General features: G+C 36.3%; 3 protein-coding genes and 1 long non-coding RNA gene across 4 annotated transcripts; 2 read left to right on the top strand and 2 right to left on the bottom strand.

Annotated features, from left to right (window-relative positions):
* Positions 1 to 1,132: 1,132 nt before the first annotated feature.
* On the bottom strand, positions 1,133 to 21,025 carry LOC117340360. The gene is made up of 7 exons (XM_033902121.1): positions 20,944 to 21,025; positions 16,297 to 16,894; positions 15,975 to 16,145; positions 15,340 to 15,418; positions 14,776 to 14,790; positions 2,320 to 3,121; positions 1,133 to 1,962 (listed from the first exon to the last, which is right to left on the bottom strand). Exons 1-7 carry the CDS (start codon positions 21,023 to 21,025, stop codon positions 1,751 to 1,753), a joined length of 1,959 nt encoding a protein of 652 aa, XP_033758012.1. The 3' UTR covers positions 1,133 to 1,750.
* LOC117340850 lies at positions 3,423 to 4,936 on the top strand. The gene is made up of 2 exons (XM_033902625.1): positions 3,423 to 3,711; positions 4,300 to 4,936. Exons 1-2 carry the CDS (start codon positions 3,642 to 3,644, stop codon positions 4,704 to 4,706), a joined length of 477 nt encoding a protein of 158 aa, XP_033758516.1. The 5' UTR covers positions 3,423 to 3,641; the 3' UTR covers positions 4,707 to 4,936.
* On the top strand, positions 5,163 to 7,172 carry LOC117340851. Its single transcript, XR_004535486.1, has 2 exons — positions 5,163 to 5,284; positions 7,121 to 7,172. It is a non-coding gene; the product is annotated as an uncharacterized LOC117340851 (long non-coding RNA).
* On the bottom strand, positions 12,339 to 14,787 carry LOC117340849 (protein ANTAGONIST OF LIKE HETEROCHROMATIN PROTEIN 1-like). Its single transcript, XM_033902624.1, has 2 exons — positions 13,619 to 14,787; positions 12,339 to 13,098 (listed from the first exon to the last, which is right to left on the bottom strand). The coding sequence occupies exons 1-2, from the start codon at positions 13,989 to 13,991 to the stop codon at positions 12,566 to 12,568; spliced, it is 906 nt and encodes a 301-aa protein (XP_033758515.1). The 5' UTR covers positions 13,992 to 14,787; the 3' UTR covers positions 12,339 to 12,565.
* Positions 21,026 to 22,757: the final 1,732 nt, after the last annotated feature.

The following is a 22,757-nucleotide window of genomic DNA, read 5'->3' as shown; positions in this document are numbered from 1 at the left end:
AAGACATCAAAGTCTATAAAATAGATCGATTTCTTTCAAGTAGCTAAATATTGTTTTCGAATCCACGGAACTGAAAAGGGTTTTCATATCCGGGACTCGAAAGTATTTATCACGAATGTGCTTGAAATCGGAACATTCTATTAAAAAATGTTCCACTGTGAATTGAGCATCACATGCATAACACACCGGTGGATCCTCTCGTTTCAAAAGGAACGAATGAGTAGGATATGTGTGCCCGGTACGGAGGCGAGAGAGGACTATTTCCTCTCTACGATCCTTCCGACTTGGTTTTGAAGTTTTAAGTTTTGGTTGTACTTTAAAAAGTTTGTTGATCGTCTCGTGAGACCAGCGTTGCTGCCATTTACTCTGAATGGCAGAACTAATTATAGGTTTGAAATCTGTATATGGTATTTTAATATTTGTTTGTTGCAGATTTAGAGCAAGTTTTGCTTGGCGGTCAACAAGTTCGTTGCCTTTAATTCCGACATGGCTCGGAATCCAAAATAGTGTTATTTTGCATTTTTTTAAGATACGAGATATTCGTAAAACAAGGTTTTGTATTTTTGTGACGTCGTCAATAATTCTATGATGTCGTTAGGCTTTTTGACATTAATATTTCACTTTGTTTGCTTTATCCAAGTAAGTTAAACACAGTTTTAGTGTTGAATGCTTATGGTTAAATTAATCTTACACAAGTATTTGTCTCTCGTATATTAATGCCTGTACAAATTTGTGGTTTTGAATAGTTGGTACAGGGCCAAACATTGTGATTTGAATTTCTGGAAAACTTAGTTTGTAACTCAAGGTTTGCAGAATTTATCAAACTGCATGACAATAACCAAACATTAGTATTGCCTCTGACACACAGGTAAATTTAAAGTTTCAATGATTGCTTATAAATAACAGCATCACTGTTACAGAGTAGTGTCTTCATATGCCTCAGCTCCTGTGCCAGTTTCAATGGTGAACAAAACCAAAGTAAAAACCGCCAAACTATCACAAGCAACTGGCAACTATTGCACATGAGATGGAAAGAAATGCTTTAAATTTATTCAGAGGTGATTTGCTGTATATCATCACTCTAGCAACTAAGCTTTTCCTACTTCTGTTAAAAAACAAAGATCAAAGGTTGAACAGTTAAAATATGATTTTGTTTATTTATGTACAACATTGTATTTTCATAAATTTGCAAACAAATAAACTCAATTGTTTAATAACATGAAAAATAGGAGCATATACTTATTTACACAAATATTTACCAATATTAAAAATACAGACCTGTGCATATTATTAACTAGCTAGAGCATTGAGAAGTTGGATATATATACAAAACAAATACTAGTACCAAAAAGAGATTTTGTGATTATCCAGATGCATTTTACACACTTCCCCTTGGTTTCAAAGAACTGATGATTATTGCATGATGATCAATATAAAACACAGTTTAAAACAAGAGTTGTGAGAAGACAACTTATTTTGTGAGTTGAGTTGGAATTGAAATTGATTTCATTGTTCATTCCTACTAGAGTTCACTTTATGAATATAAACAGAATGTCTCTTCAAAGATATACCGTAACACATTATATACAATTTACACATTTAATTGAGATGATAAATTAGAACACAAGAAATCTTTGACTACATTGTAAAACTTGATTTTATAAATACATGTGTAACACTGAAAGGAGCTGAACTATTCAAATTTGTCGAAACAATTAATGCAATGTTATGTGGCCACTGACTATCTTGCTCATTCCTCTGTAAGAGGTGGTGGACACAACTCATCCTTGTGGGGATCCTTCACAAACTGTCGAATACTTCCATAAAGATACTTGGACCTTGCTGAGGATGTTCCTGCTGGCTCCAGTCTGCTTGGCAAACCAGTCGGCACAGACTTCCCTCTCTTCAGCAGGCGTACTGTTGTCTCCGGGCCACCTACATCTTTCCGCACAAAAACATCACCTGAAATTTTAAAACAAAACTGATTAGCTATTAAAATTCATAATAAAAAAAAAAATTTAAACCCGATATCCTCCTGATTATCTACTTTTTATCTACAAAATTAAGACATACAATGCATTTATATAGAAAAAAACATCTTTTAAGTATAGAAATCTTTATGTTGGTCATTCAGTTCCCTTTCCTACAGCTGGTGAACTGACATCAGAGTGTACTAGCCCAACTACATGTACATTAATTATCCCCTAACAGTTAAATCTTTACCATATCTTCATTAGTAATTGATTAATTTTTAACATGAAGAATTTTACTAAAATAAGAGGCTAAAGGGGACTTATATTTTTAATGTTACAACATTACCTGGTCTTTCTGAAGAAAACTTGAAGTGATGAAATGTCTGGATACCAGGGACTGCGCGAAACACTGGCTTGAAGAATGTCTTCCAGTCTCTCCACTGCCACTCTCCTTCCTGGCTTCCATACAGAACAACACGGTTGTGTGATGTTGAATGTTCCACAGTCCGCTTAAGATCCTCCATGGAATCACAATCTGTACGGCGAATTGCCCGCCTGGCTAGACCAAACAAACTGTCCACCAAACACCTAGCATGATATGGTTTCATAAAATGTAAATTAATTTCTTTGTGTAGGCTGTTGGCTACTCTCCATGAAAGATAACTTGTCATGATGTGGTTTTTATTTTGTCCTCCACAATTGTCAGCATTTAAGTGACACACTTCCTCTCCTTCACTGTGTTTGTTGAAAAAGTCATCAAGCATGGACACAACGGAATTTGCAGAATGGCTCTGCTGCCCATCCTCACCAATACTTTGGGATTCCCCGAACACATAGTTATGTTGCAATGTCCTTCCATCATTGCAAATACCAAATAAGTTCACTTTAAAAGGAGACAAAAAATAAAGAGCCCCTTCTTGTCTACAATGTGTCGGAAGAAGAACACTCTGTGCAAAGTCAAATATGTAATGAACATTCTTCAAATCCTTTGAACAAGGTGTGACAGGACTCTCTGATCTTGGTTGACCATCAAGTTCCTCTTTGGCTGCAGCACATACACTCCTGTAGTGATCTCTTTCTCTCTGGGCTGACTTGATGTGGTCACTGAATGCCTCAGTAGCTGACAACTTCTCCTCCTCTGTTCTTGACTGTAGAATAATTGAAATATATACATGCCAATCATATAGCATATTCTCACCAAACACTCTAATATGGCTATTCACAAAATTTTTGAAATCGGCAGTTGAATAAATAATCATACATGTATATAAACCACACGTGGATGTACACATTCCTGAGTTTTCACTTCCTATTTGTCTGAGAAATCCAATTATATGATATGACAAATGGAGTATTGTGACTACAGAATTAAGACAAATTTATAGAAACATTCTTTTAATCATTATCAGTACTTGGAACTAAAAAAAAAAATCCTTTATAGTTTTGCATTGAGACTTTACAAAAAAACTCACTTAAGCTGGATAAACATGGTAAACAGCTGGGAAATCATGAACATACTACACGTATTCTAAAGATATTCTAACATACCTGGGGTGCGTTGCAAACTACGCAGCGCTTGTAATCGCTTGCAAGCGCTTGGTCTACAACGAAGAGCTAGATTCAAGCGCTTGCAAACCGATGAAGTTGATGCTTCATTTCTGATAAAACATGGCGGACAAGTTGACGCTCGAAGTTGATTCGAAGGTAGCTGATGAAATTATAAAGGAAATTAAAACAGGTAAGCCTGTAAACATAATAATGACAGGTTACAGATATGAAGGGGACATTTGTAAACTGTATTGAGGCATTTGCAATTCTCCCTAAACACTCTATTAACAGATTATGTATTTATGTCAGTGCAAGCACGTGGCCACGTACGTTGCCATTGGTGTAGTTATATTACTAGCCACAAAAATGACAATCGAAGAAGTTTATTTCAAGTTTAAAAGTTAATGTTACTAGTTCATAAACTTCACTTTAAAAGTTTGTTTAATTATAGCCATATTTCATCATACAAAAATCCTCTAATACTCAAGGTTAACTTATTCTAGTCATTGATCCAGTATTAAATGTTTGTACATTTTAAGTCTGAAAAAGGGAGAGATGTAGGATTCACTGTAAATCTACTAGTGTAATGATAACAAATTCTATCGGAGTTATCTACCATGTTCTTTATGTATAGCTTCCGCCTAATAAATGGAGCATGGATTGAATTCTAGGGCTGGGTACCACAATAATATTTGTACCACGGTGTCGGTATTTCATCAAGTACCACGGTATACCACAAAGAGAATATTGATGTAAATTTTTGTTTCATTTCTTCCAGGTGAAATGGAAGTACCTGTCGGCCCTATTTCTAACCTTGTTCCACCAAAGTACCACACTCACCTACATAAGAGAATATTAAATTCTCTTATTGTGGCCAGTGAGAAGAGTGCAAAGAGGCTGCGAGAAATAGCAGTAAATGTTCCAGTTATAGTTCAAGAAAAAACAACAGAGGTCTACTCACATGTACTTCAAAATTTGACATCTTTGGGGCAACAAGCTGTAGCACAAATTAATGTGTTGATTGATTGGGACAACTTTGATAAAGTTATCTGTATTTCTCCCTTGCCAGGTATTACAAGATTTTTAGATTCTAAATGTACTTCTAGTATGCAATGGGATGAAATTCTATTATGTGCAAATGTATATAGATATATATATGTATACTGGGTACTTACAATACAATAATTTATGTTAATGGTGTAAATAACAGATCTATTTCACTTGTCGAGTTGAATGCATGATCATGTGAGGGCAATGTTGAATAAAGCTTTCAATATAAATTGCAGACGGACATTCAAATTTTGAAAAAATCTTGCAGATAGTACTGAAAAATAAATGAATGGTGAACCACATACATTGAAATTATTTATATAATTAAAATCTTAAGCATGGCCAAAACCCCACCATTTCACATATTTTTGTGAGTTGAAAAAAATCTTTTCAGATTTATAAGACTAGCTATATACATGATAATTTCATTAGCACACATTATAATAAGAATATCCAATTCTACAATAATGAGGTAACAGTTGTCAGCAGACAGTCATGTAGGATTTAAATCACTCTTAAAATGTAATTGTCATAACAGTTTACTAGAGCTAAAGAATAAACTTGTGTACCAATTTTGTTTTTCTTGATTCTTTCAGGCACTGATGAAACTTTCAACGAACATGAAAACAATGATGATAATGAAGACGACAAATTCAATCATGCAGCAATACTACCTGCTATACCCTTTTCCAATTCCCATTCTGTTGATACAGGTATATTAATTTTGAAGATAATTTTTTCTTTAGTACATACATTGTAGTATGTTTGATTTAAACAACCAGTAACTAATGGACACATGGGTTACCAGTTGTCAGTTAAGGGCAACAGTACCTTGTTTGTTCAGAAGAAGTTCTATGAAATATATATATTTCACTGTCAAGAGTACTTGATATTCATAATTTCCAGATGAAATTGAATTTAATTCAAAGCAAAAAGTGAATGTATTTACTCATTTGTTTCAACAATAAAGTACATGTAAAAGTGTGCTATGTATAAGTGACAACAAGGTCAATGAAGGATACTAGTCCAGCTGAGGTATAATCAATGTAGCAAGGCATAACCAATAGAATCACAAACTGATGGCAACCCATTGTACAAAATAGATTATCAGACCTTCAAAAAACAATGACAGGATGTCCCCTTCATGGGTTACCAAGGTTGGTGCTTAATTCCTTCCCTGATTTACTGATAACAAAGAAGCTGTTAATATGAATACATGTCCCTGTTGGAAACCATGCCTGATTCTGCTGAAATAATGTGTTGGTCCATGTCTTCCCTGAGTAAAGTTAGAACATATTATTATTATTATTATTATTATTACAAGCTTACCGGTTATAAGTATTTATATATCAAAGTATTTAAAATGCTGAAGTATCCATCCACGTAAATATGGTATATCATATACACGTCTCTTTCAGAAGGTATAAAGTTGTAGTTACATTTATTATGAAGTGTTTACAAAGGGATACGATAGTAACGGGATCCTGGGGTCAGGGTCTGCTGAGACTAGCCAGATCACACCTGCAGACCAGTCAATTTTAAACAAAGATGCACCCTGTAAATGAGAAGTACAAATATACTTGATAGAACTATCCCGTGAAGTAATTCGACTATGGTTGAGAAGATGAATTATTTATATGACCATATCCGTAAACTGTAAAACGAAAGTAGGTCTTGCCCAACTACATACTGTATAGATTACGATACGATAGCTATAAATTAAATCATTGTTACTTTCCATTGTAATTTAGCACAATGGTGTCTCAAAAAGTGCGAAAATAATCCGGTAATGTTCAATGGTCTTCTGTTTTTATTACCGTCGTGTTTTCTGGGTCACGTTCTACAGCTAATGGACCAAAGTGTTATCCACTCCAAACCTCCACTTATCGACTATAGATGCCTGATTCTATAGCATGTGGGCTTCCTACGTCATCAAATTCATTTCCCGCGAAATTAATGGGAAATCTAAAACAATTATTTAAATGAAATGAAGCGAAAGAAATAGAAAACGTCTAAATAAAAGTAACGTGATCAGTATTGAGTACAACGTTAAAGTTCATTGTAAATAATTGCTACTATTTGCTAACCTAAAGCATAAGTAATTTAAATCAAATTGTTTTAAAATCCATATTTCGTTTCTATTATAATCTTAAAATTTGTATCACAAGATCATTTAGAAGCTTTGCAGTACTTACTCTTCCAAACGCACAGATGCTTTGATTTTAACAAAGATGGCGACCTGAAGCTGGGAGGCGGTTTGGATTGGAATTAAATTGCGTATATTTCGGCAAGTAAACATCGTACAATGTTCCCGTATTGTCAGATCATCTAATTTTGTCATTATGTATTCAGAACAGTTGTTGTTTAGTCGCTACGGTCATTAACATAAAATTTCGGATTATTATATAAATACTTATTTAATTATTTGGGGCTGCATAAATAAATTTTCCCTCAGACATGCAAGAATGGGTTATACATTATTCCATTGTTCAGATTAATTGTGGCCTTGGCATTTGTGTATTGTTTAATTTTTCCCTTTTTTTCTTAAGATGAAAACTTCAGATGGACAACCCAATCTACAAAACTTCTCATCAGCCAATACAAAGAAAATCAGCAATCATTTCTTAAGGCAGTAAAAAAAATGGTGGTATGGAAAAAAATTAGCAGAGAAATAAATCAGCAGGGATATCAGGTATCTTGGAATTGTGTCGAGAAAAAATGGCGCAATTTGAAGCAACATTACAAATCCATTGTCGATAATAATAAAAGAACAGGCCAGAACAGGAAGACATGGGAATACATGGAGGATATGCAAGAGATACTTGCAAAAGATCCGGCAGTTCAGCCGCCTAAAACTATAGGATGTATAAGAGATGTAGCTGCAGCCAGTTCTGGTTCTGAAACGAATGTAGCTGAAACAGAAGTAAATAAGAGCAAAGAAAAGAGAAGGAAAGCACCGTCTTGGTTCCAAGAGTTTATGTCTGACCAAAGAGAGAGTGAAAGAGAAAGGTTGGAAGAAATAAAAAGGATGCATTCAGAGCAAATGGAAATACTAAAACAAAAAAATGTTCTTTTGAAGCTCCTTGCAGATAAAATTTAATAGGAAAAATCACTATTAGGCCACACAAAGTTGATACACGTAACTTGTTTCACAGGCACCTTCCTCATCTGTTGTAGACACCCCCCCCCCCCCCCATAACTCCCTTTGCATTTAAGATAGCATGGTGAAATTTATTATGTATATTACTGTAAACTTAAACTCAAAAACTACTGAAAGGATTTTTAATGAAAGTTTACAGAAGTGTTCAGTCGCCTGCCATGACCAAGTGTTGTCATCATTTTCTGGTGTCATTGGCCTGTGAAACAAGTTATTAACTTTGTATGACCTTTTAATGATATCTCCATCTGAAACCATTTCTAGTTGAACATGTAGATCAGTCTTATTGAAAACAGACCACTGTTCTATAGATTCATTGCATAGGATCTGAAACAAGTCTGTATAAGGTTGTGTCAGGGTGACTTTTGTTAGGCCACATTTAAAAATATCTTTGTTTGGCATAACCTGACCCAAGATTTCTGGACAGGGTAGGTTGGTAGGTCCGAATTTTTTTTGGAAAGTTTTATCACTCTAGAAAAGCTAAGATTTAACAAAAAGATGTTCAATAGATGTATGTAAAGCAAATTATAGTCTTAAACCATTGAGTAAAGTCTGCCTCTTTATTTCAGGAAACGTGTACCATGTTTACTTGCTAAAATTGGCTTTTCCAGAAAATCCAGAATTTCACTTAGTTGACACAAAAATTTCTAAATGGAGTCGGTCTGATTTCATTGGGCAGTAGGGTTACGCCAAACAATTTTAATTGTGACCTTATGTGATTGGTTTGACAAATCATATCGTGGCTTTCTTGGTAGTGAAAGGTTGCTTTGAGGTCGTCAAATGAACAACATGACAAAGGTCATCCTGACATGACCCTGTATGGGCTTGTATCAGACCCTAAGCAAAGATCTATAGAATGTAGGGTCTGACTTGATTAGAATGACATTTAGATTCTAATAGTCCTTCCATTGGCCTACAGTCATGGTTTATTTAATTACCTTTCTTTTGAATTTATGCCCCTTTATGAACTTATAAAATTTGATTGAGTTTTATTTTGCAATGCAATTACTTACAATAATCAAAGAAGTTCAGTGGAACTTCCTTTACTCTGCCCTCAATTTAGATGTGTATTTTTATCTCAAAACTGCTATAGGTTATGCAACTAGAGTGATTGTGTTTTTATTGATATTTGGCTGGGAGTGCCACTCAGTGGTATAAATGTGTGTGCAAATATATCACACATGGTATGTCAATTGACCTTCACCTTTTTTGTGAGTCACAGAAGTTTTTTTGTGTACAAAATTTGATTGCTGTTGGAAAGGCATACTTAAATTGTGCAGGCAAGATGGTTTTGGTTTGAGATGAATCTAATATTAAATGAATTGGATCAGTTTATATCATATCTTGTTAGGTAATTCTTTGGGAGAAAAAACACTGGCTAAAGCTTGTGCATTGTTTTGAAAATTACCTAACTTGATTGATATAAACTGATATTACACTCATCCTTAATAAATATCTTATAAACATGTAGCGAGGCACCTGTTAAGTTTTCTGCGTCCATATGATATTACAATGTATAATGAAATATCAAAGATTTTAAGAATGAGATAGACCAATCTAGCATTATAGATTTAAACAGAACTTTGTTTCAGTTTTGAAAGTTCACTTCTGTTCAAAAACATGCAATATATCTAGTCAAATAAAATATGAGTCTTAACAAATAACTTCTCTTATCAATATATTTACATGATGTTTAATTTCTATGGCTGTCAGCTGACAACTGTGGATATGTTATTGCTGTATATTCTTAATGATACTGACCTACAGTAACCAAATGTTGCAGGTGTGCAAGTCCTGACAGTGTTATTATCTCCATTGTTTATCATGGCTACAGGAAGTGCTTTTGAGATGATTTGGCACTATGTCATTGTGATGATGTAATTCTAATTTCCATTATGATGTCAAAATTACATTAATTTGTTTCCCAGTACAGCCATAATATGATATATAAGGGAGAAAACAACTCTATAATCTTCTAACACAAGGTTAGGATGTTTAATTCATTTGGTCAACATCATCGGTGCTTATAAGGTTGTTGTGCAAATCTGACCATACTGCAGGTTGCAGCTTCTTATGTATAAAATATGAGTATCTTATGTATCAATCAATATTAACATTTTGCAATATAAAAAAAACACTCAACAACTTTGCAATTTGATGTATGTTCTTTTTATTTATTTTCCAAGGTATGGAGATATGTTATAAAACAATTGTAATAGACATTTCATGGTTATGTTGAAAATTTCACATTTTTTATTTTTATATTATATTTTATTTCATTGTTATTAAATATTGTTGTTCCAAGGAGAAGTTGTTATTATTATTTTGGCTAGTTGATATGCATGCTTCTCCAACCACTCCCATTTGATTAAATTGGACGAATTACAAACTCTCTGTTCCCAATGCAGTGTTTTAGACCATTTCATCTACTTTAGTGTTATGAATTTATTGTACTATTTTCAATAACACAATGCTGCAAATTGATTTTTTTACCTCATTTAATAGTAACACATTTTATTGTGAATATGCAATTTTTAGCTCACCTGGACCGAAGGTCCGGTGAGCTTATGTCATAGCGCAGCGTCCGTCGTCCGTCCGTCGTCCGTCCGTCCGTCCGTCCGTCGTCCGTCCGTCCGTCGTCCGTCAACATTTGCTTCAAATCGCTACTAGTCAAAAAGTTCTAACTGGATTTTGACCAAATTTGGCCAGAAACATCCTTGGCAGAAGGGGAACAGATTTTGCATAAATGGTGACTCTGACCCCCGAGGGGCCAAAGGGGCGGGGCCCAATAGGGGAAATAGAGGTAATTCCTTTAAATCGCTACTAGTCATAAAGTTATGAATGGATTTGAACCCAATTTGGTCTGAAACATCCTTGGGGGAAGGGGAACAGATTTTGCATAAATGGTGACTGACCCCCGAGGGGCCAAAGGGGCGGGGCCCAATAGGGGAAATAGAGGTAATTCCTTTAAATCGCTACTAGTCATAAAGTTATGAATGGATTTGAACCCAATTTGGTCTGAAACATCCTTGGGGGAAAGGGAACAGATTTTGCATAAATGGTGACTCTGACCCCCGAGGGGCCAAAGGGGCGGGGCCCAATAGGGGAAATAGAGGTAATTCCTTTAAATCGCTACTAGTCATAAAGTTATGAATGGATTTGAACCCAATTTGGTCTGAAACATCCTTGGGGGAAGGGGAACAGATTTTGCATAAATGGTGACTCTGACCCCCGAGGGGCCAAAGGGGCGGGGCCCAATAGGGGAAATAGAGGTAATTCCTCTGAATCGCTACTAGTCATAAAGTTATGAATGGATTTGAACCAAATTTAGTCAGAAATGTCCTTGGGGGAAGGGGAACAGATTTTGCATAAATGGTGACCTACCCTCGAGGGGCCAAAGGAGCGGGGCCCAATAGGGGAAATAGAGGTAATTCCTTTAAATCGCTACTAGTCATAAAGTTATGAATGGATTTGAACCCAATTTGGTCAGAAACATCCTTCGGGGAAGGGGAACAGATTTTGCATAAATGGTGGCTCTGACCCCCGAGGGGCCAAAGGGGCGGGGCCCAATATGGGAAATGGAGGTAATTCATTTAAATCGCTACTCGTCATAAAGTTATGAATGGATATGAACCCAATTTGGTCTGAAACATCCTTGGGGGTAGGGGAACAGATTTTGCATAAATGGTGACTCTGACCCCCGAGGGGCCAAAGGGGCTGGGCCCAATAGGGGAAATAGAGATAATTCCTTTAAATCGCTACTAGTCATAAAGTTATGAATGGATTTGAACCCAATTTGGTCAGAAACATCCTTCGGGGAAGGGGAACAGATTTTGCATAAATGGTGACTCTGACCCCAAAGGGGCCAAAGGGGCGGGGCCCAATAGGGGAAATAGAGGTAATTCCTTTAAATCACTACTAGTCATAAAGTTATGAATGGATTTAACCCAATTTGGTCAGAAACATCCTTGGCAGAAGGGGAACAGATTTTGCATAAATGGTGGCTCTGACCCCAAAGGGGCCAAAGGGGCGGGGCCCAATACAGGAAATAGAGGTAATTCCTTTGAATCGCTACTAGTCATAAAGTTATGAATGGATTTGAACCCAATTTGGTCAGAAACATCCTTGGGGGGAGGGGAACAGATTTTGCATCAATGGTGACTCTGACCCCCGAGGGGCCCAATATGGGAAATAGAAGTAATTCCTTTAAATCACTACTAGTTATTAAGTTATGAATGGATTTGAACCCAATTTGGTCAGAAGCATCCTTGGAGGAAGGGGAACAGATTTTGCATAAATGGTGACTCTGACCCCAAAGGGGCCAAAGGGGCGGGGCCCAATAGGGGAAATAGAGGTAATTCCTTTAAATTGCTACTAGTAATAAAGTGATGAATGCATGTTCTAAAAACAATTCTTGAGGACTTTCAGACCTTAGATAGTCTGGACTTCATTAATCTTTATAGCAGTTCCGATTCCCACACTATAACCATATATAGCATTGTTTGAGATTTACAAATAAAACAAATTGAATATGAACATTATTTTGACATTTGGTCTAATTCAACCAGGTGAGCGATACAGGCCCCATGGGCCTCTTGTTATAGTTATCATACACTTAACAATCTCATTCCTGAAATTATGTATTCGCAATTCAAACTGACAAGGATGTGAATTTATAGTTATGGACAGTCATTATTACTAATAATCAGAAGCATGAAATGAGAAATAGGTACAGGTACTGTACACTTACCACATACATTTTCCCATAATAATTCATAACAGATATACACAATGTTTAAATGAACATGTGCAGACTGTGTACTGATATAGTACACAACTATAGCAAATTTGCAATTCTGTCCCTCTTTGTGCAACTTTTTTCATTCTGTCCCTGAGAGTTGCATGGGTCATTAAATGACATATCAGAATCTTCTGGATCGCTCTCGACTTCACATGAGGATTCATGTTCACGGATAAAATTATGGAGAACACATGCAGCCATTATAACATCTGGCACCTTTTCAATTTTGTGCATGTCTAGATATTTTAATCTTCTAAATTTTCCTTTCAGAAGTGCAAATGTCCTCTCAATCACAGATCTGCAAGAACTTTGCAGAAAATTGTATCTCTTTTGATAATTGTTTAAATGACCATTGTCTCTATATGGAGTCAAAAGATAATTTTGTAATGGGTATGCGGAGTCACCAAGGATGTGACCATCATTTACAATACCATTTTGTTCCAAATAATTGAACAAAGGACTTGCTTTGAAGACTCTAGAATCGTGCACTGATCCAGGCCAACCTGTGTAGACATCAATGAACTTCATTTCATGGTCGCACACTGCCTGGAGCTGCATAGAGGAATTTCCTGCAACAACATTTATTAGGAAACATTGTTAACACAGCTTTTATTGCATTTTTTGTGTGAAAGATATGTAACAGAAAAGGGAGTTAGTGAAAATTCTCATCGAGTGCCCCGATTGGGAATCAAACTCCAGTTGCCGGTGTGACTAACCAACGGCTCTACCAACTGAGCCAAAGAAGCTAGCTGAGTGACAGAGACCGTATTTAAACTATATACAACACACCAACCCATTCCTATTACTGATATACTAGTACATGAAATATGCATTTCGGTATACCCTCTTGAAGAAATTATATATAAGAACAGGTTCACATTAGAATATTTTACCGAAGAAAATTATATTTGGCAACAAGCTAAGTCAGTTTGAAACTAATAAGTCAAAACTTGGTAGACATTGTAGATTTATAACGTGAACCTTAATCAATGTATAACAAACAGCTGTGGACAAACATGGATGTTGGAGATGTGAGACAAATAATTATAACAGATCATTGAAATCTTTATTAACCAGTAGTACATATACCCTTTCTATTGATGTAACTGGCTCTGCATTCTGTTGCTTGACCAGACAAGTTGATGTAACTACCATCAATGCATCCAATAACATTTGGGATTGATGATGTCTCTTCAAATGATTTCATTATAACTTCTGCACGTGGAGCACTTGGCCATGTGATATACTTCTCATTTATGCTAGAAACACTCTCACAAAATTCAATAAAAATCCTATGCAGTTGTCCCTTTTCTAATCCAAATCGATCTGCGATACCCCGAAATGATTCTTGGTTGGACAATACCCACACACTTGACAAGATCTTTGTTTCCAGGCTAACCTTGTTACAGCCGCTCAATATAAGACCAATTTCATCAATGAGTTTCTGAAATATAATAGTCATTGCACCAGAAAAGGGCGTAACAATCAACGGCAATAACGAAAATGAAACGCAATGTTAAAAATTAAAAGAAAGTCTATGTAGGAATAGTTCCCCAGTGTATTGCTCTAGCGTTGAAATCGGATAATAAAGTCTCATAAAAAAAACCGATACTTTGGTTGCCAATGTAAACAGAGCTAACGTCACTTTTACTACAGTGACGTTATTACCGTTAAGGCGATAACACGCGTTTTCATTGGTCGATGTTTACTCATTCATGAAAGTTAATTAGTTAACGTTCACAATTCTGGCATTTGCGCGAGATAACCCAGTGTAGACCCTATTCAACGAAGAGCAAATTTAATGGGAAACCTAGGATGGAAATGTACAATGTCAATGACTGTTTGCATTTAAAGATTATCCAAGTCAATATTTTGATTTTCAGATTTTATCGTTAAATATGGAAGTTTTTGAGACAAACTCACTGATAGAGTACTGCGACTCATACGGAAATGCATTCGAAAGTCTCCTTCGCTATACTTTGGGACAATTTCGGAGGCATAATCAACAACACAGGCGTGTGTTTCCTTAAAAATATGCTTTACGGCAATGATATCCAAAAGTCTTCTGTTTTTACTCAGTTCTTCTACAAGAACATTTGAAGTATCGTCACTTTCTGCTATTTCGTTTATAAGCATTAAGTTCAACGGTGAAAAGTCAGCCATGATTGTTTGATGTCAAGCACTTAGAACCGTTGTAGAAGTGACTTAAGCGCTAGAAAATCGGCTGAGCGACTTGCAACGCACCCCTGTTGGATTAAATCCCGAAATTGTCTGCCCTGCAGGTAGGGCGTAAGAATTGTACCTGCTGCCCCCATTGCATGATCGTAAGAGGCGACTAAATTTGGGATCTTATCTTTTCTCTTCTTTCTGAACAACTTTCTTCTTCCTAATGTCTCCCTTGACAACGCCTCACTTTTGGCCTTTAGTTGAGCGTTCGCCGCTGTGAGGAAGGCTTTGGGTTCTGTCCCCTAGCCGAGACATACCAGAGTCTTTAAAAATGGTAGTTGCTACTCCTGCTTAGCGCTCAGCATATTTGGAGTGGGACGACTGGTTCGCCCGTTGTCAGTATAATGTGACCGGGTGGGGTGTCCTGCTGGGTGTCTTCGGCGGTATGCTTCAGTGAGGTAGCACTATAAATCGGCAAAAGTTCCGGCCTATCACAAGGAGACTTAACACGAACATACCGCAGCCTCCCAAAACACACATACGCACTCACCACACGCATGCATGTCGCACGCACGGGAGGCCGTCCTTAAATGACCTTAGCTGTTAATAGGACGTTAAACAAAATAAACCAAACCAAACCAAACCCGAAATTGTTCACACTTATGGCATACATCTGTGCGTGGAGTCATAAACTTCACGTGGGGAACAACTCTGTGCCAAATCCTGTTTAAATAATATGTAGAACAAATCCTGTTTAAATAATATGTAGAACAAACAATCAAAATTTCAGTCTATTGATAACTTTTCAAATGCATATGTATTTGCTTACTGCAGTTTTTAATTTTGTATTGATAATTCTCCATCATAAGACATATATTACTGTCTTGTTTTAAATACCAACAAGTAAAATGCAAACATTACATTTATGACAGATTATTGTCACACCAGTATTTTTATTTTGTGAGGACACATGTATATGTACAGCACCAAAAGAAATATCTTGTTCAGCTGTTAAACATTATGTAAGGTACATAACTATTTACCTTACATAATGTTTAACAGCTGAACAAGACATTTCTCTTGGTGCTGTACTTGAACATGTCTTCTACATTTGTATGTACCTTGATAGAAAATAATTATATAATTAATTGTAATGAAACAAATACAAAATGTATATCACATTCCACAGCCAATGCCAGTGTACATCAGTTTATAAATTTAATATTTTTGCACAAGAATTAATCAATATTATTATTTTTAAATATTCATTAATGTATACCTTCGAAATGTAGTTTCTGATAGGACTCGATTGTCATCTTTAGAACCATATGCTTCTGCATATTGCTGGTGGACAGTCTTGTAGCTTTCTTTTCCAGGAAGGTAAACTGGGGGAATGCCATCTCGACCCCTAGGTGCAGCTGGCGGAGGTATACCAAATTGATCTGCAAACCTAAAGTTAAAAAAATACATGTACATATAATTACAATTCATTTTTCAACATTTAAAATAAATCACACCAGGACAATTTTCCATAATTGACTAAACCTTTTACATCTAGATAACCACTTTAAGTTCTGGTGATGATAATTCTGAAATCTTACCTTGTGATAAATTTCACAACCTGCTGAGCATCATTATAATTGACAGCATGTTTGGGTGTCCTGTTGGTGTTTCCATGGACTCTGGGCACTGCTCCTTCTTTGTACAAATGCTTTCTAATGTTTTTTAATAGTTTGTCGCCAATGTTGTTGACAAACAGAAAACAATCTTTGCACACAGGTGAATTCATAAATTGATAGTCAAATTTATGTCTTTTTCTGTCTTTTCCCTGCTTGGTCACTTCACCTTTGCTAGTCCCACAAGCCTGAAGTTGACCCATTATCAACACATCACGCGTTTCACTGTCCATTGCAGATACGTTTATTCGATTTTCTACAACGTCATTGGAACGAAACTGACGTAAACATTGACACTTATTTTTCGACTTCCTTTCATCAACACTGCTGATCAAGTCCGTGTTTACATCAAAACAGCTGCCAGTGTCAACCTCTTCACTTTCGCTTTCACTTTCGCTATCGCGACGAATAAAATCTCTTATCCTACTTTGTATGACAGGACTTCCAAGAATATCATTCTCACCTACCTCATCCTTTTCTTCAATATCATTGTCTGTTTCATCTAAATCTTCAGAACGTAGACCTATTTCGGAAGAATATGTTAACACAGATGGCGGTGATTAAGGTGGAGGGAAAAAATCGCTGAGTTCCTCGTTGATTTGCAGTTCTAAGGTCGAATCATCGGCTATACCGATGGTGCGAAAATCAACCGGCAAACAAGACATGCTTACGAATACATCGTAGAACTAGTTTTGCACCAAACACTTTCCGCAGACGACAACTATTCAATGTATTCTGTCTGTTTACTTCCTGTCAAAGTGTGTGACGTATGCACATGTTTGTACAGTTAGGGGAAACCCTAAGATCTAAATATATCCTTCGCTTCAAAGGTTTAGAACGGCGTAAATACTACCTAAAACTCAAGTTTTTGCTTAGATATTTCAAAATTATATTCAAATAAGTTTATTTCCTGCAAAAATAATATATTTATCACTTAAATATTTCTTTTGCGCATCGAAACATTCTGAAGTGGCGTAACATGGACGGCGGGAAACACGGAAACTTCGACAAGTTTCAACGTCACGGAATTCCCTTGTTTTCTCCGTTTTCATTGGTTAATCTGTAAGGGCCCTTTTCTCAGCCGCTGGCTCATTTGGGAAAGTGTATGGAGCAGCAAATATAATACTTTCAGTGTTGCAGATTTAATACCAGAAGTGTAGAGTAGTCATGAACCTAAGACACAGTAGTTATTTTTTGTAATGAAGTTTAAGTATATATGGATAACATTTGAGTTTGGAAAGTATCAAATAATACATACTGCTGTTCCGACAACTTCAGTTTCTATTTCTGCAATGGATATTTATTTTGATGTAGTTTCTGGCTGTTCTCGAAACTGAAAGTCGAGCTTTGTAGACATCAAAGACGATTTCCTTGAGTAAGACAATGATAGCTTGCTTGGTGATGTGAAACCTTTGAGCAGAAATTAAAGTTAGTTATTCATTAGGCGTTAACATAGTTACACAATACTTTGGTTGACTTGATATTGATACGGATTATGACATATTTTCATTAAGCCATTCTTCCCTGCGTGAGACAAAAACTCTCGTATTTTCAAGTCATTTATTTACTCCCGGGAGGAGAGCCCAAATTCCTGTATTTTGTCATTCTTTCTGGTATTTTGGCTGACGTCGTTTTTGTTTACAATTTTGTAGTTTTTTCCACAAGATTTTATGATATTTGGCTAAATTTAGTGATCAGGTGATGCATGTGTTCACTGATGATCACTCAATCAAAATGGCACCTGTTGGACATTCACATGAAGCTCTGGCTAGTGTAATTTAAATGTTTGTGCTAGAATATCTATGACCATGCATGAAATAAAGGCAATTTGCTTACAAACAATTTGATCTTGTTTGCTAACAGACTTGAATTATTGTGTTTTTTTTAGGACCATACTTTGTTGATGGTAATTGATACAGAGCTTAGCCAGATGCAAAACCACACGTGTTTTTCATATAAAATACACATTAATGTATATGTATCATGGTTCAAAATTAGCAAATCTGTTGGTCATAGTGGTTAATCATGATGTTTACAATGACTTTATCGAAATGAGAGACAATAAACAAAATCTGGTATGTTCATGATAAGATTTACTGCAGTCGCCTAACATGAACATTAGTTTTGATCATGACTTCATGCATATTTATACACTTGCACACTTGGAATATCTTTTTATCTAAATTCCAACATTAGGGATTTCACAGGATATTTCCACATTTAGTTGGGGTCAGGAACTGAAGTTATTATGGAATTGTTCACTTTTTAATTGTAACATCATGATAATAATTTCTTGTCTATTTATGCACCGATACAACATTGGAATCTATTATTAATTGATTCGAATGTTGTATCTGGAATCTATTATTAATTGATTCCAATGTTGTATCGGTGCATAAATAGAGAAGAAATGATGTTACAAATTAAAATTGGACAATTCTATTATAACTTTAAGTTCCTGACCCCAAGTACCTGTGGACATTTCATTGTGATTTTCACAACTGATGTGTTTTCACAGAGTGGATTAAGCTTTCTTATTTTAAGAAAATTCCCACTGATCAATGAATAACTTGATTGAACATCTTAATCTTTAGCTACATGTACATGTTATTATAATCTACCCTTTTTAGGTCATCTGACCACCTATAGTCATCATGCTTCGTCCGCCGTGCGTAAACTTTTCACATTTCTAACTCTGCTCTGCAGGTAGGGCGTAAGAATTGTACCTGCTGCCCCCATCGCATGATCGTAAGAGGCGACTAAATTTGGGATATTATCTTTTCTCTTCTTTCTTAACAACTTTCTTCTTCCTAATGTCTCCCTTGACAATGCCTCACTTTTGGCATTTAGTTGAGCGTTCGCCGCTGAGGAAGGTTTTGGGTTCTGTCCCCTAGCCGAGACATACCAGTGTCTTTAAAAATTGTAGTTGCTACTCCTGCGTTGCTGCCATTTACTCTGAATGGCAGAACTAATTAGAGGTTTGAAATCTGTATATGGTATTTTAATATTTGTTTGTTGCAGATTTAGAGCAAGTTTTGCTTGGCGGTCAACAAGTTCGTTGCCTTTAATTCCGACATGGCTCGGAATCCAAAGTAATGTTATTTTGCATTTTTTTAAGATACGAGATATTCGTAAAACAAGGTTTTGTATGAGTATGTTCTTTGGATCTCGTGATTGTAAATTCTGAAGGACGGATAGAGAGTCGGAACACATGATTGCTTTTCTGATGCGTTGTTCTTCGATATGGTCGAGGGCCAAATCGATGGCACATGCTTCCGCAGAGAAGATAGAGGCACCATCTGGTAAGCGTATTGAAGAGCAATGGTGATCGGAATAGCATGCTGCGGAGACCTTTATTCCATCTTTTGAGCCATCAGTGTAGATCTGAACATGATCAGGAAAATCTGCAATGCACTCCCGAAAAGAAAACTTGTGCTCTTCGGGTAATACACTCGACTTTGCCCTCTCATGTAGAGTAAGGTTAATATCAGGTGATTCGACAAGCCACGGTGGTACATCAGTTACGGTGTACTCGCCTATGTTGTCTAAACTTATGTTAAGTTCCTGAAGAAAGTTAGAAATTCTAATGCCAAATGTTGGTAGGAGTTTTTGGTTTTGAGTAAATATGTTTTGGTATTGCGGATTGACAACAAGGTCAAAAGCTGGATTTTTCGGGTTGGATTTCAATTGGGCGGCATATTGAAGAGAAAGCTTTTTCCTTCTGTCATTTAAGGATGGTTCATTTGGATCAGAATAAATAAAAATAGTCACATGAGTACTGTAATACAAATAGTTCATAACATCAGTATTTTTTTTACTTATTATTTATTCTTATCCCATTTCAATCGTTGCTCGCGCCTGTGGTACAGAGATATTATAACAATGATTTTACGTAATGACAAGCCCCTGAGCATGGAACATTTTACTGAGCTAGTTAGAAATTAATTTATCTAACTGTGCTAAAGTTATATCCTTGAAATTGTTGATACAGCTGTAGGTCTCCGGAATACAGGGAAAAAATCACACAAATCCGTCCACCCCTATCCGATGTATTGATTAATTATTACATTAATGTTCTTTCAGGCCAGACCTCGGCACCACAAAAGGTGAACCAACAGAACACTATGTTTATGTGTGAATCCTGTGATGGTTACTTCGACAGCATGCAAGTCTTCAAAGTTAGGTTTGGTTTAAAGAGCACGAATACTATTTGGAGCAAGAAAAGGAACAGCCACATCAAAATCTGCAGCAGGAACAAGGTAAAAATTGCATTTGGAACAAAGATGCAACTCTAATGCTGATAGAAACATACGCCGAAGTTCACAATTTCATCCAGCTCAGCATCCAGCTCCTCTGCTTCCAGCTCGACAATGAAACGTCCAAGATCTACATCTCCAAGTTTGGACACCGATGAAGAGATAGATGATAACTTAAGTGTTACATCTCAATGTTCAGAAGACAGTGGGTCTAGTAGTAGTAAGGTTATTGTTAAAGAAAAGCCTAAAAGTAAGCACCCCCGGAGATCAAATATATTATATTCCTGTCCTATTGCTATTGTAGTAGTGAAGCTACCTTGGGCATTGAGCGGTGTGGTGCTTCCGTAGGCGTATATTTTCTTGTCAGACCTCTCAAGAGTTACATTTGATCTTCTCATTTTTCAATCTCTCCCACTCTGTTTGGCTTACAACATTATAGGGCTCAAGATCTAGAGGATGAAAGGATGTTCATTGTCAGTGAGAACAGGTTAATGGACATATTCAGAGCTTGTCCACTGTGTTCATCACCATCACTGGGAAACATAACTCATTCAATGGGAACATTGATCAAAATTGAACAGGACTGTGGTGTTTGTGGTCACAACAGAGTGTGGAACAGCCAGCCAATGGTAGGGAGTATTCCGTTGGGTAACCTAAAAATGTCCTGTGGGATCCTTTTCTCTGGGGCTCTACCAGCTAAGACGCTTAGGATCTTTCAGTTTATGAACTTGGAATCAATATCAAAGGAGTCTTTCATGAAGTACCAGAAATCCTACCTACAGCCAGCCATTGTGGACTTCTGGAGGGAACGTCAGAGGATGTACCTTGAGGAAGCCCAAAGAAATGGTCGTCCGATATGCATTGGCGGAGATGGACGATGTGACACACCAGGTCACTGTGCAAAATTTGGCAGCTACTCTGTCATGGATTTGGACAAAGGACAAGTCATTGATGTTCAATTTGTGCAGGTAAACATATGACATGATATCCACAGAAGTTGTTCTCAAAGTACACCACCCTCGTGGATATTTTGTATGTGGTTCTCTAATGAACGCCACTTCTGCATCATCAGATATGCAGCAACCCAGTACAGATGATTGGTGATGCTCTTTATCCAACTGCTGAGCTCCCCACAATTATTATGGACTGTTGTTGTAATTATTTTGGTTATATTGGTAAGACATGGTCAGCTATTTCCAAAATGTTTGTTTGTTTGTTTGTTTATGTTTTACGGTCCATCGACAACTAGGGTTATTTAGGGCCAAACAATACACTAACATGTTTTATTTTTAAAGTTAAAATCAGATAAAATTTGTCATTTTTAAAAGCATCCGTATTGTATATTTAGATCATTATGATAAAAAAGTTGGTTAAAAACGGTAAAATATGTATATGTACGAATAGATTATGTGAACTTTATTATATAAATAGAACGTCAAAGACAGTAACGTAAAAGACATCAAAGTCTATAAAATAGATCGATTTCTTTTAAGTAGCTAAATATTGTTTTCGAATCCACGGAACTGAAAAGGGTTTTCATATCCGGGACTCGAAAGTATTTATCACGAATGTGCTTGAAATCGGAACATTCTATTAAAAAATGCTCCACTGTGAATTGAGCATCACATGCATAACACACTGGTGGATCCTCTCGTTTCAAAAGGAACAAATGAGTAGGATATGTGTGACCGGTACGGAGCCGAGAGAGGACTATTTCCTCTCTACGATCCTTCCGACTTGGTTTTGATGTTTTAAGTTTCATGTTCATGTGTTCTGTGTAAACAGATAATTTGTATCACATAGACTTTATTAACCTACAGTTCAAATAATTTTCTTTCAACATGGTGCCGATTAAAAAAAAATTCATGTTGTGCACATATGCCTTACATCACCGGCTTTCCTTATCAAAAATTTGTTAAAGCTAACCTGTCTAAATGAATTCCCTAGCTATTCGACAGCTATTTTCTTTCATCAGATGCTAAGCAATTTTCTAACTATTGAACAGTTTTAAAACTTTACACTTTCAACATTGTTTTGACTTTGAATTTGTTTTGGTAATTATCAACACCCAGGAATCATTTGAACTCTAAATGACTTTGTGTTTGTTTAACTTTCCAACACATATTACCT

The sequence above is a fragment of the Pecten maximus genome, chromosome 13, assembly GCF_902652985.1.
Source record: "Pecten maximus chromosome 13, xPecMax1.1, whole genome shotgun sequence".
Lineage (NCBI taxonomy): Eukaryota > Metazoa > Mollusca > Bivalvia > Pectinida > Pectinidae > Pecten > Pecten maximus.
Note: the sequence above shows the minus strand (reverse complement) of the source record. Positions and strands in the feature narration are given on the sequence as shown.

Excerpts from the sequence above, each read along its gene's own strand:
- LOC117340849 (XM_033902624.1), bottom strand. The coding sequence starts at position 13,991 with ATGACTATTATATTTCAGAAACTCATTGATGAAATTGGTCTTATATTG. Across the intron at positions 13,099-13,618 it reads CAGTTACATCAATAGAAAGG|GAAATTCCTCTATGCAGCTC; the intron begins GTATATGTACTA and ends ATGTTGTTGCAG.
- LOC117340360 (XM_033902121.1), bottom strand. The coding sequence starts at position 21,025 with ATGAGAAGATCAAATGTAACTCTTGAGAGGTCTGACAAGAAAATATAC. Across the intron at positions 16,895-20,943 it reads CACACCGCTCAATGCCCAAG|GTCTACGTTCTGAAGATTTA; the intron begins GTAGCTTCACTA and ends CTTCCGAAATAG. Across the intron at positions 16,146-16,296 it reads GTTGTGAAATTTATCACAAG|GTTTGCAGATCAATTTGGTA; the intron begins GTAAGATTTCAG and ends TTTTAACTTTAG.
- LOC117340850 (XM_033902625.1), top strand. The coding sequence starts at position 3,642 with ATGGCGGACAAGTTGACGCTCGAAGTTGATTCGAAGGTAGCTGATGAA. Across the intron at positions 3,712-4,299 it reads TATAAAGGAAATTAAAACAG|GTGAAATGGAAGTACCTGTC; the intron begins GTAAGCCTGTAA and ends CATTTCTTCCAG.